Raw genomic sequence first — 15,157 nt, forward strand, 5'->3', positions numbered from 1 at the left:
CTATGAGATGGATTGATTTGGTGACTGGGGTAATCGGGATGGGTGTGTCGGAGGCGGTGCGGTTGGCGCAGGATAGGGCAGGGTTTAGAGCTGTTGTGCATAGGGTCGCTATGAGTCGGAAACGACTCGATGGCACATAACAACAACAACAATATTAAATTTATCAACACCCGAAATTGTTGAAGTTGTTATTTGAAGGAAAAATAAAGTTAAAAAAAGTAACATTCCTGGCAGAACTGAACTACTCTTTAACGATTTAATTTTTTTTTTTTAAACCAGGCAAAGAACTTTATTGACCTTTGTTTCAAATTTTATTCTCAGGCTTCTTCAGTTTATTCAGCTGCAAAAAATGAATTATATTTAAGCAGAGACTAAAAAGAGCTGCAATGTCCAAAAGGCTTGTTGGGCTTAAAAATATGTGAGATCTAGATTTTATCAGATCCATAAACAATACAAATTTAAAAAGCAGTCACAATATAAAATAGCAACTCAAAGCAAATTTGTCACATTTTATCTTCTTCAAAAGTGAACTCAAATCAGTTGGCCTCATTCTTTGAAGCTTCACCAAAATTCTCCACAAGATCTGGAACTGCATCATCATTATCATCTTCTCCAGTAGCAAGTGGTGCTTTTCCATCCACAGACTGTTGGGCAGGGCTTCAGCCAGTCTTCTTAAACTACTCAGGATATCCGCACCAAGCTGATTTAAGATGCTAGGTAACATTTCTGCCAGCTGCTTTGTCTCAGGATGGCCAGTAATGGTGAAAGTGTTTGCTGGCAGAGATGCCTGAACTTTAGGACTATTAAAGTGAATCACCATTTCTTGATTTGTAAACATATTCGCCTCTTCAATACCAGAGATACTGTTTACCCCTAATTTCGTTAAGGAGAACTGAAGTTTTTAGTCATCTCCTGTAGCTATGAACCACCTTCTTTCTGCGTGCAGTTACTTATCCAATGTACACTTGTGCCTGCAGTTTGGCAAGTTTTTCCTGATTCATGATTGTTTCTTTTATCTTGTCATAGAGGAACTGAGGCCACTCAGGGGACTAGGGCTGGAACTCAGAAGATCTTCTGGCAGACCAGCTGAGATAGGCTGCACACAAGGAGACGCTTGAGTTTAATTTTAAACTTGCATGTAGACGCCCTCCCTTGGAGCAGACTATCTACTAACCATATATATTGTCTATACAAAGACTAATCTTGACTAATGAAACCTTTACATGTATGTTCAAAAAATGGAACCACATCCTAATTTCTGTAAGCCATTCTGGTAAGCCAATTCTACTGGAACAAGTAATACAGATCAGACCACAGGCATGTGATTCTTATACTAGCTCTCTATATTTCAATTTTGCTTTTTCAAAGAGAAATATACATTCTTCCAGCAGTTTAAAGATCGGGGGCCTCCAGAATTACAAATGTAGGCAAAAGACTCTCATCCCTCTTCCCCTAAAATGTCAAAATTCTCAACTCCCCAGCCCCAAAAACTTGCACTAGAAAATGAAATGACATTTTAAATGGGTAATAATTTTCATAATGATAAATAAAAATAGAAAGTATATAATCATAGAATTAGAGCAAACTGATGGGAGTCGAGGAGAAAAATTTATATAAAATCCTAATTAGAACAGATATGATTTCAGCAAAGAATGACTTGTGAAGAGCTAAAATTCATTAACCTCCTATATCCCCAAAGTGTTGTCGTATCAATACCAAATCGGCTTTCTTGCTTTTAAGTTTTCTGTAACGCTTCAGTCAATTTTCTGCCATGAATATAAAAGGATAGGACCTTTGATAAACTCCATTATTTTTACGTAGTACTTTTAGCTCATACGGAGTGCACAAAGATGATTTATAAGTTTAAAAGTACTATGCTCCCTGGACTGCTAAAAAAGCAAACACGTTTCGTGGAGAAAAGTACAGCCAGAGTGCTCCTCAGAGGCAAGGAAGGTGGTCTCACGTATTTTAAGCATGTTGTTAGGAAGTGCTGGTCCGTTGAAAGGGATATGACAGAGAAAGGGGGAGATGGTCAAACAAAGAGAGGAAGACCTTCAAGCAGATGGACTGACACAGTGATTGTTAACACTGAGCTCAAGCATATCAGGGATAATGAGGATGGCAAAGGATAGGACAGGGTTCAGATCTATTCATAGGGTTGCTATGAGTTGTAGATGACTTGACAGCACATACCAATTCCTCCCTTAGAGGAGTTCTGGTGAGCTAGTCCATAGGAAGTTGCACTACTAACTCAAAGGGGGGGGGCCTCTGAAATTACCAGTGTGGGTCATGGGAGAAAAATGAAAAATCTCTTCCTATGTGATTTATAGCTTCCAAAAACCCACTGGAGGGTCAGTTATAAGAGGCTTCTGACTTAAATATCAATGAGTTTTTCAGTTTGTCACTTATTGACTATCTTGTTCTCTGTCATTTTGAATTCCTGACAATGGGGAGAAGGATACTATCCAACTGTTTGGCACATTAACCTTTTTAAACTTTTATTATTATTAATTTTAACGAAAATTTACAGAGATTGTGGATTTCCATTCATTGTTGCACTTTTCTCCCTGCCCACCCCTCCTCTAAAGTTTGTTCTTCTCTTTGAAAAGTAAAAGAAAAAAATTATTTCATTGTTACACAATCCTTCCCCCAGTCCACTCCACTAAGCAGCCTTCGTTCTGGACTCCTATCATGACAATAATACCTAATCATATATCCCTTTTAAGCAGTTCTTTCTCACATCTGTTTCAATTCAGTATACATTATGTATCTCGTCTTTCTCAGCCTCCTCCCAACCCCTCTGTCAGTCCTGTATCACAACAGTGGCACTATGCAGTATTTGTACATTAACCTTTTATATCTAGTGGTAATGCCAATGTGCAAGACAAGAGTAATGCCTGTAATAGTTGAGGCCATGTGTCAACTTGGCCGGGCTGTGATTCTCAGTAGTTTGGCAGTTATGTAATGATATCTCCACTTTGTAGAACACTGATTTTCACAAAAATATCTCAATGTTGGAATCTAATCATGTCAATAAATAACAACTAGGTATATTAGAAATAAATAGAAGTACAAAGTTTTTAATTCAATATTTCCTGTAAAGAACTATTAAGGTCAAAGAATGTTTAAAAAACTAAAACTATCAAATGAAAGTAATGTTATGATAAATATACACTTAGAAAGGCCTAGTGGCAAGAAGCTATGCTGCAATTTGAGGTCACCAGCTACTCTGTAGGAGAAAGATGGATAGTCTCCTCCCAATTAACTGCCTCTGAAAACCCTCCAGCTGTGGGTTGGTTCCAACTCCCTGGTCCTCCTCTACCACCACCACCACCCTGGCTCCATCTTCTACAGTTCTACTTACTTTCTTTTTTAATTATTATTATTATTATTAATTTTAATGAACGTTTAGAGACTTAGGGTTTCCATTAATTCATTGTTGCACTTTTTTACCTACCCACTCCCTCCTCCCAGTTCACTCTTCTCCTTGAAAAGTAAAAACTCTTTCATTCTTATGCAATCCCTCCCCCCAAGTCCACTCCACTCTGCAGCCTTCATTCTGGACTCCTGTCAACACAATAATACCCAATCACATATCCCTTTTAAACAGTTCTCTCCCTCATCTGTTTCAATGCAGTATACATCATTCCTTCCCTCCTTCTGTCTTCCCTCAACCCCGATGTCAGTCCCATTTTACAAAAGTGGCCCTATGAGTGAATAATTTAGAAGCGATATATAATGGGGTGTTATGGTTATCATAGGAGTCCACAATTGAGGCTGCATGGTGGAGTGTACTTGGGGAGGTGGGAGGGGTGCAGGGGGATTGTGTACCAGGGAGGGAGTGTTTCTTTTGCTTTTGGAGGAGAGGAGCGAAGGGGGAGAGGGGGCCCTGGGCGGGGAGAGAAGTGCAGCAATGAATGAATGGAAATCCAAAATCTCTGTAAATGGTCATTAAAATTATTTAAAAAGAAAAAAATTTAAAAAAAGTGGCCATATGCAATATTTATCCTTTTGTGACTGAGATATTTCACTCAGCATAATGTCCTCCTGGGTCATCCATTTTGAGTAATATTTCATGAGTTCCTTGTTTTTCATAGTAATCCATTGTGTGAATATACCAGAGCTTCTCTATCCATTCATTTGTTGATGGGCACTTGGGTTGTTTCCAGCTCTTTGCTACTGCGAACAAAGCCACAATAAACATGGGTGTGCATATATCTGCTTGGGTGGCAGATATGGTTTTTTTAGTGTAAATTTCCAGTAGTGGAAATTGCTGGGTCAAATGGTATCTTTATTTGCAACTTTTTGAGAAAGCGCCACACCACTTTCCACAGTGGTTGCACCATTTTACACTCCCACCAACAGTGAATAAGGGTTCCAGTTTCTCCACAACCTCGCCAGCATTTGATGCTTGCTGTTCTGCTAAATTTTGCTCTTCTTCCTGGGGTGAGATGATATCTCATAGTTGTTTTGATTTGCACCTCTCTTAAAGCTAGGGATTTTGAACATTTCTTCATGTGCTTGTTGGCCATGTGAATGTCTTCTTTGGTGAAGGGTCTGATCATAGCCTGTGCCCATTTTTCAACTGGGTTGTTTACCTTTATTTTCTTGTGGTGCTCAAGTATTTTATAAATTCCAGATATAAGTCCCTTGCCTGATGTGTCATTACCAAACACTTTTTCCCAATCTGTGGCCTCCCTTTTTACCATGTTGGAGAAGTTTTTGGATGTACATTCTACTTACTTTCTTAAGAGAAAAAAAAAACACAAACCAGGACAGACTCCTCTATTATAGAAATTCATAATTAAAAGAGTATCTTATTTTAATCCACCAGATGCTCTACTGGAGAAGGAGGGGCAATCTCCTACTGTGAAGTCAGCTCCAATTTGGAGGTACACAACAACAACAACAGAAAAAAAAATAATGCTTTATATTAACTCAGTGACTTTCTCTTCCCTTTAATTTTGGTTTATATACTTTCAAAGAAATTCCTGAAAGCATTTAAGCCCACATAATCTTTCATTAATTGGCTACTATCTGAAAAGTCTAACAAAGATATTATGATACTAATGCTAACAAATTCAGAATAAAAATAAAGTCCCCAAAATGCAGACAGCAATACAGAATTGGAAAAGAAAGCGAGTATCCATACTCACCTTTGCTGCTTAATACTGACAATACCTTCTCAAGAGAAAGCAATGGGGGGAAAATCCACAGAAATGGCCATTAAGAACAAGAGGTAATAATCTATATTATAATACACAAAAAATAAGACTCTGATTCTTACATGCCACAAATACCCAATGTAGTTTATAAAGACTGGACTCTGCAAAAATGTATTTAGCCAAAAAAGAATGAAAAACCACATACCTATATCAATTCCTCTTCGAAGAGAGCTTTTGTCAGACTCCTGGTGACCAATCAGATCTTCTACCCAATGAATATAGTTAAGTCTCAGTGGCACTGTGGGAATTAGTCTTTCCAAAGGAATATCAATAGAAAGTCCAAAATCTTCCCTTAAGAGAGTACAGGTCAGAGCTCTGACTGCTTCAGGATCCTTAAAATTAAGACTGAGGGGATGGAAAAAAAAATTAAGACTAGGAGAATTGGGAAGGGGGGGAAATCCTGAATAATAAGTTTTAACATCCTATTATAGGGTTGCTATGAGTCACAAGTACAGCACCTAACAATAATAACAACAACACTACTACTATCTCTCTGGCAGCCAGGCACCACCAACACCCCATCTGAATTTCCTACAGCAATAACACACAAATAGCTTCATAAAGTGTGCAGCAAAGTGGCAAACGCATGGGTGTTTTTAACACTATCACAGAAGATAAAAACAGAATAATTTGCCACCAAACATAATACATTTCCAAACATAAAGCAAAGAGGTTCCCACGCGACTGCCTCCTCACTAGCTAAGTGGCCTTGGACAAGTTATTTAACCTCTGGGCTTGTTTCTTCATCAGTAAAACAGTGTAGTAGTATTTACATTACAGAATTTGAAAGAGATAATCTGTGTAAAGTACTTATCATAAAATCTGGTACATAGTAACTATTATGCAAAAGCTAGTTAAGAGGTACTCCTGTTGTTATTGTTAGGTGCCATCGAGTCATAGAGGACTCATAATGACCCTATGAAAGACCTGAGCGCTGTTCACAGAGTTCCTGGAGGCAAGCCATTTCAGAAGTGGATGCCACTCCTGCTTCCAGGCTTGTTTTAATCTGGAAGCTCCAGCAAACACTGTCCGCCATGGGTAACCATCATCACACTTGGCACATTAGTGTCACAGCGTTCAGCATCACAGCAACCATGAGTTACCACTGTACAACAACGCACAGACTAGTGCTATACCACCTAGAAGAATGTCTGACAGAAAAACAATTTGAACCAGTCCTGAGGGCCGCAGATTAAAATCACCCACCTTGGGCTTGGCAGCATAACTTTCTGTTCACTACGTCAACAGAGCTCTATGTATTACAGACATCAAATTTAAGAGGAAACTATTTTTAATACCTTGACAGTTCAATAATTTTTAGTTTTGTGGTAAAATGAGTTTATGTGATCCTTTAGCTTGTTTCTTTGGAAAATCAGCTTAAGAATTTTCTCCCAAAACCTTGAAGAATTACTTTTGCCTTAATTTCCTATCCTACAGGGTTTCTAACTTTTGTCCAGGTTAAATGGCATTTTCTGGAGCTGTAAATAACTTGTGGATGCATATTTTTGTCTGGTCCTGGGTGACTGATATGTACCTTGCAGGGATTGGTCAAAAGACTAGATAAATGAAATAGCTGCAGCAAATGAATTATCAGTGGGGGACTGGTCTGACTGAGACCCCAGTTGAGACGGATCAGGTCTTTAAATTAACCATGAGTTATGCAGCTAACCCCAGAGGTTTTCCAGACAAAAAGGTCCAGGAAAAGCAGCAGCAAACAGAAGCAGAGACAGAGAAGGTAAGTAAGCTCAACAAAGAGCTGTTAAAATGGGTCAAGGGTTATACTACTAAAGACCATGAGATGCACAAAGGGGCTCCAGAGGCAAAGACTGTGGTGATAGTCCCAGAAAGGACCTTGATACAGAGTCAATGGACATCTGGACTGTTTCCAGGTTTTGATTAAAAGAATGCGGCGGCTATGGTCATTCTAGTACAAGTCTTTGCATTATTACAGAAGTGGATGCAGACGACAGCACCTTACTTGCTGAAAGTGAAGAGGACTCCAGAAAATTAAAGACTATAGCTTTCAATATGGATTATATCTCATGAAGAAAAAAGTTCGCCACTGGTCCAATAGGCAACATTGTGATAAATGAAGAAAAGACTGAAATTGCCAATGATTTCCTTTTAGCTGGATCCATAATCAACACCTTGCTAAAACTGAGGGGGATCTAAAGTGCTTCCTACAGAAGGTCAAGGACTGTAGTCTTCAATATGGATTGAAGCTCAACATCAAGAAGACAAAGATTCTCACCACTGGGCCAAGTGGCAGCACCATGATAGATGGAGAAGAGACTGAGGTTGTCAGCAATTAAAGCTTGCTTGGATCCACAATCAACACTCTTAACACCAGCAGTCAGGAAATCAAAAGACGAATTGCATTGGGAAAATGTGCTGTCATGGACCTCTCCAGAGTGCTAAAGAGCAAAGATGTCAGCCTAGATACAAAGGTGCACCTAATTCAGGCCATGGTCTTCTCAGTTACATATTATGCTTCAGAATGTTGTGCAATGAATGACTAAGGATAACAGAAGAAGAATAGATGCCTTCGAGTTATGGTGCTGGAGAAGAGTCTTGAACATACCATGGACTGCCAAGAAAATAAATAGGTCTTGGAGAAGGTGAAACCAAATCTCTCCTTGGAAACTAGGATTTTGAAGCTCGGCCTCACTTATCCTGGGCACAAGGCCAGAAGAAATCCGTGCTTGGAGAAGGACATCATGCTCAGAAGGGTGGATGGACAATGCAGGAGAGAAAGAACCCGGATGAGATGGATTGATACAGTAACTGTGGCCATGGGGGTTGGTGTGTCAGAATTAGTGAAACTGGTTTAGGACAGGGAAGGGCTCAGAGCTGCTGTACACAGGGTTGTTATAAATCACAGGTGACTCAATGGCACATAGCATACTACGACAGGTTTGGAAGGAGTGGCATCCACTTCCTAAGCAACATGCCTTTGGAAACTCTATGAACTTTGATAATGCTGACAGTTGTAGAGGGGCTTCAGATCTTTTGTTCATAGGGTCGTGCTCGACTTGGAAGGCAATCAATAACAACAACAATCAACACCCAGGGTAAGAACAATCAAGATATCAAAAGACGCATTATATTGGAAAATCTGCTGTCAAGGACCTCTCAAAAGTGTAAAATAGTCGGTTCGAATCCACTAGATTCTCTGCTGGAAAAGGAGGGGCAATCTCCTCCTGTACAAGTCAGATCAGATTTGACGGTAAACACACAAAAAAGAATAAAATAAAAAAATTCAACAAGTTTTTCTAAAAAAAAAAAAAGAAAGAAATACAAAATAGCAAGGATGTAAATTTAATGAGTTGTGGTATTGGAGAAGAGTACTGAATATTCCACAGACTACCAAAAGAACCAATAAGTCTGTGTTAGAGGAAGTGCAATCAGGGTGCTCCCTAGAGGAAAGGATAGTGAAACTTCATGTCACATACTCTGGGCATGTTGTCAGGAAGGACCAGTCCTTGGAAAAAAGACCTCATACCGAGAAAGGAGAAAGGTCAGAGAAAGAGAAGACCCTCAACAAGATGGATTGACACATTAACTATAATACTGGGCTGGAACATGTTGGGGGTGGTGAGGATGCTACAGGATAAGGCAAGGTTTAGATCTGTTGTTCACAGGGTCACTATAAATTGTAGGAAACGCGATGACACTTAACTAGAATACAAAGAAGTAGAAATTTTGGATTACATGATAAACGTAGCTGTTTATGTCAGAATGATGCTAAACTGAAAATATTAGAAAGAAGGTTAACTGTTCTTGTTTATAAAAAGGCAATGAGAAACAAGGAGAAATCAGTCAAGGAGATTGAACTGTGAGTAGTAGAAGAATTGTAACCTCAAGTTTTACGATCAGAGTTGCCTAACTCAATCAACTTCAGAACTGCCTAATTATCTTTCCTGTTCCTATAAAACTAGAAGGCAGACCTCTTCTAACTTAGCAAGAGAGGAGAATCACCATCAGCATCAGTCTAAAGTTGAATCCTATGAGGCAGAAGTCAGGCATACCTCCCTTCTCATTTTTACCAAATCTGACATCAACCTGTCGTCTGCTGTACTCTCTACTTCTATGCTGGGTCTGCTAATTTGTTGCAAGGGTCATTTAAAACTCATATATAAAAGTCACAGGATATGTGAGAAGTGTCATAGACACTGAACTTCATGTGTCATCTCCCACCTAAAAATGAGTCAACCTGGCTAGGACACAACTGCAGTTATTATGCAGTTATTCTGTATGTTGTAAATCCTATGATGTTAACAAAGGATAGGATTTTATAACACAGAGAATAATTACTTAGCCACTAAAGTTAAAAAAAAAAAAGGCCAAAATAAAAAATTTCTATTAACTACTGCAGACTGAAATTGATTGAACATGAAGTTAAGATGAATTAATAATAACTGGTGACTAGAATACAAAACAGTGATAGGTGTTGTTGTGTTGTTGTTGTTATGTGCCGTCAAGTCGCCTGCGACTCATAGCGACCCTGTAGCGATCTATAGGGTCGCTATGAGTCACAGTGATAGGTAGATGGAAAATATGGCCCTGGTGAAAGAAATGAGGCCAGAGATTACATGGTGGAAAGGTGAACAACCAATAATTTATTAATCTTAAATATCTGTTTAAAAAAAAACATAAACATAGAACTTGCCTACCTGAGTACACAGGACCAAATTAGCACGTTAAGTGAAAAGAGAAGGTAGAAAAACTCAGTATTGTCAAGAACAAGGCCAGCGGTTAACTTACGTGCAAGTTGTCCAGTATTTAATTTTACTTGTATCCACAATCAACATTCAAAGAAGCAGAAATCAAAGTACTGCACTGGGCAAATATGTTGCCACAAACCTGTGTAAAGTGCTAAACAGCAAAGATCTCAGTTTAAAGCTAAAGTAAGCCTGATCCAAGTCATATTTTCAATTGTTCCTCATGCTTTTGAGAGTTGCATAATGAATAAGGAATAAAGCTTTTTTTTTTTACTAATAGGAGGCAAGAAGAGAGAGAACTAATCTTGGAAGAAGAACAGACAGGGTACTCCTTTGAGGCAAGAATGTTGAGATTTCATCTCACATCTTGATGGCACTTAATAAGGCCAGAGAGCTCGAATAGGATGATGTTGATGAGACAAGATTAAAGGCCATTAAATTAATGAGCTAATCATTTCCCTATGATGTGACCTGATATGATTAACCAATCAGTTTTAAGGGGATTAGGTTGGGATGCAACACCCCTAATCTGGTCACAGTTATGACAGGACATAAGGGCTTTCTCTAGACAATAACGGCTTTAAAAAAACTTTTTTTAGATAATGGCTTTTTATATACAGTGATAGAAACATTATGACAAATAGAGAAAGGATTAACGTTGTCAACTATTTTATGTGGATCCACAATCAACATCCAGAGTAACAGTAGCCAAGAAATCAAAAGATGTGCTATACTGAGAAAATCTGCTATCAGGGACCTCTCCAAAGTGTAGAAGAGCAATGATGTCAGTTTAAGGACTAAGGTGCGCCTGATCCAAGTTGTAGTCTTCAATTACTTCCATCTGAAAACTGGAAAATGAATGAAGACAGAAGAATCATTGGTACCTTTAAATTGTGGTGTTTGAGAAGAGCGCTGAGTTTTCCATGGACTACCAACAGAACAAACAAGTCAGTCTGTATTGGAGGAAATGCAACTAGGATGCTTCTTTAAAATAAGAACAGTAAAACTTTATCACATACTTAAGGCATGTTGTTAGGAAGGACTAGTCTTGGAAAAGGGCATCAGGTTGGGAAATGTAGAAGGTAAGAGAAAGTGACAAAAGCCCTCAACAAGATAGACACAGTGACTGTAGCAGTGGGCTCAATGTAACCAATACCATCTGCTCCATTAATTATACTGAGACAAACACATATATACACATACATCCCCTCACAAAAAAGTAATCACAAAGCAATATATGTATATCACTGCAGCACTGTTTACAATAATAAAGAGATGGAAATAACCCAAGTGCCCATCAACTGATGAACAACTGAAGAGGCAGTGGTACATTCACCCAAATGAATACTATGTAACACTAAAAATCAATAAATTCAGAAAACACTGCATAAAATGAAAACATCTAGAGGACATTATGTTAAGCAAAGTAAGAGTACAAAGGACTATAAGACTATTAAGACCACTATAGTAAAAACCTAAGGAGTTCTGGTGACCTTGTGGTAAGAAGCTTCAACAACCCAAAGGCAGGTGATTCAAATCCACTAGCTGGTGTGCAAGAAAAAGATGAGCCATCACTTCTCTAGTGGATTTTCATAGGCAGTATCACTAAAGAGTCAGCTGTAAGTCAGTTCCAAGACAATGGCATACAAAAACATAAAAAAAATTATGAAGTACCTTGTAAAAGCAAACCTGATAAACAGTAAGACCAATATACATTTTTAACATGATTGTTTTACCACTTTTGGATAATATTTCAAGGAAGTTATAAAAACTAGATAATCCAAGTTAAAATCTTTAAAAGCTACAGTTATGAATAGGAAACCTGGTGGCACAGTGGTCAAGCAAACGGAAAGGTTCATCAATCACAACGCTAGAGAAAGAGGTACTACAGTACCATTAAAAATACCCTATTATTGAAAAGATAAGGAATTTAAATGTGGCATCAAGACTGGAGGAAGACTCAGCAATAACTTTCGTTATGCAGATGATACAACCTTGCGTGCTTAAAGTGAGAAGGACTTGAAACACTTGCTGTAGAAGGTTAAATACTGAAACCTTCAATATGGACTGTATTTTAATATCAAGAAAGCAAAAATGAAAAAAAAAAAAGAAAGCAAAAATGCTTGCCACTAGCCCAAAAGGTATACTGCACTGGGAAAGTCTACAATTGGACCTCTCCAAATTAATGAGAGTAATGATGTCTGTTTGAGGACAAAAGTGCACCTGATTTAGGCTATGGTCCTTTTAGTCATTTGCTATGCATCTGAGAGCTGGATAAGTAACTAAACAGAAGAAGTGATGGTTTTGAATTGTGGTCCTGGAGAAGAGTGCGGAAAATTCCACGGACTGCCAAAAGAACAAACAGCTATTAATTGGAGAAGGTGCAGCCAAAGGGCTTCTTGTAGACCAAGATGATAAAGCTTCATCTCACATACTTTGGGGTATGTTGCTAGGAGAAGTTATTCCTTGGAAAAGAATATCACGCTTGAAAAGGTGGAGGGTTTGGCAAAAGAGAGGAAGACCCTCAACCAGGTTAACTGACATGGTGACTGAAGGAATGAGATTGAGTATGTCAGAAATTGTGAGGATGGCACAGGATAGGACAGTGTTCAGATCTTCATAGAGTCGCTATGAGTCATAGTCGACTTGATGGCATCTAACAGTAATGTTTGCTTAAGCGAGCTCTGATGATTTACTGGTAAGGAGTTGCGCTGTCAACCCAAAGGCATGCAGTTCATACCCACTAGGTGCTCAACAAAGATGAACAGTACTACCTTCCTCCTAGCCCCCCGACCTATGTGATTTACTGCCTCTGAAACTCACTGGAGGGTTTCAAACTATGAATCAATTGTGACTTGATGGTATATAACAACATGTTTGATAAAAGGAGCCTTAACAGAATAGTGATCAAAGTGTTCACCTGCTCACCAAAAGATCAGGAGTTCACAATCAATGCCTATACTGCAATGAGAAAATCTGCTGCCAAAGAACCCTAAAGAGCAAGGATGTCACTGTGTGGACTAAGGTACACCTGACCGAACCCACATTATTTATGTTTTTCATCAGATTCACAGATACCTTTGAATTGTGGTGATTGATAAAATTTTAAGTATACCATGAACTGCCGAAAGAATAAACAAATGAGTTTTGGGAAGAAGTATAATCCAAATGGTCCTAATATGAATGGTGAGAGATTAGCAGAATATCCTTAAATTGTTACTAAAATATATCACTGACAGTCATGAACTGGCTCAATTCTTTGATAAAGAAGACTTATTGAAGATTTCCTATGAACCTGGAGAGAGGATGAAAGGCACCCAAGCGTCGAGGACTCTCCCTCACAGGGTCGCTATGAGTCGCCTGCGACTCGACCGCACTTAACAACAACAACATTGAAGATTTCATCTTGAAACACTTGCTGCAGAAGATCAAAGACTACAGTCTTCAATATGGATCATATCCTGTTTTGTTTGTTTGCTTTTAAAATTATTTTTTTTGTGTGTGTACCATCAAATCGGATCTGACTGGTACAGGAGGAGATTGTGCCTCCTTCTCCAGCAGAGCATCTGGTAGATTCGAACCATGTACCTCTGGGATTGCAGTGCAGCTTCTTGCCACTAGGCCACCAGAGCTCCCTAATATGAATTATATCTTAACATTAAGAAAATAAAAATCCTCACCAGTGGACCAATTGGCAACATCATGATAAATGGAGAGAAGACTAAAGTTGTCAACAATTTTATCTCGGAAACAAAATCAACATTCTTGGCACCAGCAGCCTGGATATCAAAAGACTTATGGCACTGGTAAAGTCTGCTGCAAGGGACTTATTTAAGGTGTTAAAAGTAATGATGTCAGTTTAAAGATTAAGGTGCATTTGATTCAAGCCACAGTCTTTTCAATTACTTTCATCTGAAAGTTTAACAAACAATGACTAAGGATGACAGAAGCAGCATCGATGCCTTTGAGTTGTGGTGTTGGAGAAGGGTACTGAACAACCCACAGACTGCCAAAAGAACAAACAAATATGCCTTATTGCTATGTGCTGCTGAGTGGAGTATGACTCATAGCAATCCTATGAATAATAGATCTGAAACCTGTCCTTTCCTGCATCACTCTCATCATCTCTGACATACTTGAGCCCAATGCTGTAGTCACTGGGCCAATCTATCTCATTGAGGGTCTTCTGCTGACCTTTAACCTTTTCTAGGATAATGTCCATTACCAAGGAATGAGCCCTTCTAGTAACACTCCAAAAGCATGTGAGACAAAGCTTCACTATCCTTGTCTCTAAGGAGCACTCTGGCTGCACCTTCTTCAAGACATATTTGTTTGTTCTTTTGGCAGTCCATGGGATATTCAGTATTCTTTCCAACACAATTCAAAGGCATCAATTCTTCTTCTGATCTCCTTATTCACTGTCCAGCTCTCAGACGCATAGCAAGTGATTTATATATGCTTAGTCAAATACACGTTAGTCTTCAAACTGAGGATGCTCCTTGGAGACATGGACAGTGAAGCTTCATTTCATACTTTGGGCATGCTGTTAGAAGTGGCTGCCCTTCGAAAAGAATATCATGCTTAAAAATGTGAAGGATCAAAAAAGAGAGGAAGACCCTCAACCAGGTAGACTGACACAGAGATTGTAACAAATGGTCTCAAGTATAGGAGAGATGCCACAGGATGGGGCAAAGTTCAGATTTATTGTTCATACGAGCAGATGAGTCATCGTTGACTTGACAACACCAAACAAAAGCACCAATGAATGAGCCTAAGTTTACAAAAATGCTTAAAATTCTACTGACAAAAATAACAATAAACTACCATGATCAGTCAAATTCTTAAATGCAGACTCTATGCCTGCTAAAAAGAAAAGTGACAGAAAAGAAAATGTAGTAGTTCAAACATTGCTATATTCTTCAGGTCTAGTTAAGGAGAGCACTTCATTATTTTAGAAAGGGCTAGTATCTCACCAAAATGCTTAATAAAACTTAAAGGGCAAGTGGTGGGGAAGTTTAGTAAAAAGAGAAACACTTAAAACTTTGGTTTTGTATTATAGAAAATTTAGGAGCAATCTAAAATTTTTTAAAAGTGTTGGTTGAATAAGCTATAAAATACCAAAATGAGGGAATACTTGTTGTTATTAAAATTAATAAGACTAGATTAATCCATTTATAAGAGAGCTGGTGGTAAGGAGCTGTGCTGCCATCC

General features: G+C 38.6%; 1 protein-coding gene and 1 pseudogene across 1 annotated transcript in view; both read right to left on the bottom strand.

Annotated features, from left to right (window-relative positions):
• Window positions 1-15,157, bottom strand: part of METTL16 (methyltransferase like 16) — an 85,661-nt gene that overhangs the window by 51,963 nt on the left and 18,541 nt on the right. Inside the window, exon 2 of the mRNA XM_006891037.1 lies at window positions 5,371-5,570. Within this exon, the coding sequence (XP_006891099.1) occupies window positions 5,371-5,570 (200 nt within the window). The remainder of the gene's footprint in view (window positions 1-5,370; window positions 5,571-15,157) is intronic.
• On the bottom strand, window positions 537-1,013 carry LOC102859439 (annotated as a pseudogene).

This window comes from Elephantulus edwardii, unplaced genomic scaffold (genome assembly GCF_000299155.1).
Source record: "Elephantulus edwardii isolate Elephantulus edwardi_28Jun2011 unplaced genomic scaffold, EleEdw1.0 scaffold00094, whole genome shotgun sequence".
Classification (NCBI taxonomy): domain Eukaryota; kingdom Metazoa; phylum Chordata; class Mammalia; order Macroscelidea; family Macroscelididae; genus Elephantulus; species Elephantulus edwardii.